The sequence below is a fragment of the Xyrauchen texanus genome, unplaced genomic scaffold (genome assembly GCF_025860055.1).
Source record: "Xyrauchen texanus isolate HMW12.3.18 unplaced genomic scaffold, RBS_HiC_50CHRs HiC_scaffold_249, whole genome shotgun sequence".
Taxonomy (NCBI): Eukaryota; Metazoa; Chordata; class Actinopteri; order Cypriniformes; family Catostomidae; genus Xyrauchen; species Xyrauchen texanus.
In genome coordinates this window covers 44,097-46,965 of record NW_026266217.1, presented here as the reverse complement: position 1 = coordinate 46,965, position 2,869 = coordinate 44,097, and the positions used below count along the sequence as shown (strand labels likewise).

The 2,869-nt window shown below is 37.9% G+C and overlaps 1 protein-coding gene across 1 annotated transcript; it reads right to left on the bottom strand.

The window, feature by feature from the left end:
- Window positions 1–96: 96 nt before the first annotated feature.
- Window positions 97–2,188, bottom strand: LOC127641957 (hereditary hemochromatosis protein homolog; the record flags this gene model as incomplete). The annotated part of the gene is made up of 3 exons (XM_052124725.1): window positions 2,012–2,188; window positions 471–707; window positions 97–366 (listed from the first exon to the last, which is right to left on the bottom strand). Coding segments are annotated over exons 1-3 (577 nt in total), but the record flags the coding sequence as incomplete, so codon positions are not given.
- Window positions 2,189–2,869: the final 681 nt, after the last annotated feature.

Below are 2,869 nucleotides of genomic sequence, written 5' to 3'. Positions count from 1 at the left end.
TTTCATCAGTCTCTTTAATTAGTTTTTGTACAGGACATACATTGTTTAAAAATACTGCTAGAACTACTATTATTACTAAAACGTATTGAAACATACTTCTTTGAGTATTATTAAATGTGGAGATCCAGTTCATGCAGTTCTTGAGTTGATCCCTGATGATTTGGTTTTCTGTTGTTAGATGGTCCCACTTCAGTTTTGTTTCTTTGGCTTTGGGATTTTTATTGATCCACTGTGTTGTGTTAAAATTAAAGGCAATAAAATCTTCTCCATCATATTGATACTCATTAAACCCCTCCAGATACTTGATTGCTCCATCAGGAAGTTTCTCCACATCACATCCAGCTCTTCTCTGAAGTACATGAAGCTCTACAATCACAACACAAATATTGATTATAATCTCACACAAATTATAGATAATTACAGTTTCATAACATATCTGATGATTGATCAGAGAAACCCATTAAACTCACCAGAACACTTGGAGTTTGTGCAGTTTGACAGAATATTAACCTGATGTAGAAACCAGTCTCTAGACTCATGTAGTTCAGGAACATCTCTCCAGATTTCTGATTTCTTCCAGTCTTGTTCTTCATGACTGTAGTGAGAGATCTGTCTATCATCACACACACTAACAGCACTGAACACAGATCCAGAGAATGTGTCCGGTGTGGAAAGGGCGGTGTACTCATACTGGAGTGAGTGTTTCTCTGGGGAAAATAATGTAAAAACAGTGTCTTTGCAAAACATAAAGTTAAGAGTTAATGGTCTGGTTGTATAATTAAAGTCAGAATATGATGGGCTGTGTTCGTAGCACTAAAGTGTTTGAGCTGTTTTTATTGAGCTTTCTCACTAAAATCATGCTGTAATCACTGATCCAGAACTGAACTGCAATAAAGTTGTCTTGATGTTTGACATTCAACATTCACAAATAGTCGCAAATTAATAAATAGCATTTGATTACAATGACTTACAGTCTTACAACCAACTCCAAAATGTGCATCTAGAGTTCAGTGTGACACTCCTTTTCTATCCGCTTCATACGGGACTCGATCCAACTTCTCCTGCATGGGAGGTGGGTGCGCTAACAAGGAGGCTAAAGGCTACAACCTTGAACATTATTCGCTAGTGTATAAACCTCACTCTCTTGAGGTCAGGAGAGTGAGGTTTATACACATTGCACAGCTCCGTATGGGACTTGAACCGGCATCTCCTGCATGGGAGGCAGGTGTGCTAACAAGGAGGCTAAAGGCTACAGCCTTAAGTGTCAGTCGCTACACACATTTGCACACATTGCAATTACATATTAGCGTTACATCAGCAATAATACACACCTTTGTAGCCCCTTTTCAAGTTGTTGAATGATATTGGTGTGCAGTTTGATAAATTTACCCATCTGAGAAACCATCTCTGAGCTTTTCAAGTTTTTCACAAGATACTACAGTTGCTCTGTCAATGGAGGTTATCTTAACGTGAGTGGAATCAAGCTTCACTGTTGAATGGCACAAATGAGTGTAGACAAAACAATATATTTTTTTCCCCAGTGAGATTTTAGGAGTGGAGCAAATAGGAGTTGCAAAAATCTCTACCTGGGCACCAATGTCCAGGGTCAATTGCCAATTTGAAATGCTTATTTCTTCTGAAATGTTGTCAGCATTTAGAAGTACATTAGCATATTGATGACATTAAATGGAATACATATAGACTAAAAGCAGCAAAACTCCTTAGCTGTTCAATTTATGAAGATATTTGCATTATAAAATAAAGAGTTGTAAAGTTAAAACGATTAATTACAGAGAGGAGGATGATGATATCAACTGAAAAACATGAGACATCATTTCCATTTGTACTACAAAGATTTATAGTTCAAGTTTAAATGACAAAGCAAGAATTGTGTGCTGAAATCACACTAGCTGGTATATATATTTACTTGTGTACATTCATTTACAGCTTGAAATCTTTTGAGCTGTCTCTGTTCAGTATTATTAACAAACATACACAAAAGGTTTCTTACCACACTTGACTTTGAGTGCACACACTGAGTAAAAAAGTATAAAAAACAGAGTAAAGAGTATAATAATCATCTCTCTTTCGAATTGTTAGTAAATAATCCATTCAGGATGATTCAAGTTACATTTACTGCAACATCTCGCTCACATTTTCTCGTCGTCAAATACTTTCAATGGGAAGTTCCTCAAGACTGCTGAAGTAACCTGTCACAACCTGCATCAGACTGTCAAAATGTCCTCACGCGCCCTTCTACTGAACACGGATCGGATTGGCTCAGATTAGTTTCGTACGCGTGCGCACATTATAAAAACTAAATCCGAGTAGCCAGTTAAACTGTCAATGTGAGGTGCTACGGGCGGCTTCAGTGACTAAAGCCGTCTTCTCACTGTCTCACACCTGTCGTATTTCACCCGTTGTGCCTAATTTCGACTGAAGCTACCCATACACACACACCTACAGTACACACACACACCAAAACACACCCACCCACACTTACACACACGCGCGCGCGCGCGCAAAGTACCGCCATGTTTCCACTAGATGGCAGTAGAAAAGTGGGAATTTCGTCTTCACCCAACCCATCCGAAAGTTCAGTCAGGGATTACAAGTTATACATTTTCCAGTAGATGACAACACAGACTCAGAATTTTAATTCAAATTATTTCAAACGTCATTGCCCTACATCCTTATGGAGACAGTTATCTGTGTTTCTAGTCAATTTCAGGTCTTTTTTATCTGCTTATTGAACGTTAAATCAGTTTGTAGCCTACTGGTATATTTTACACTAAGGTGTCACATGCTTTACAAAATAAAATGAGTTTGTCAGTCTGACTTGTAATGTTACAATGTTGTCCAAATGAAC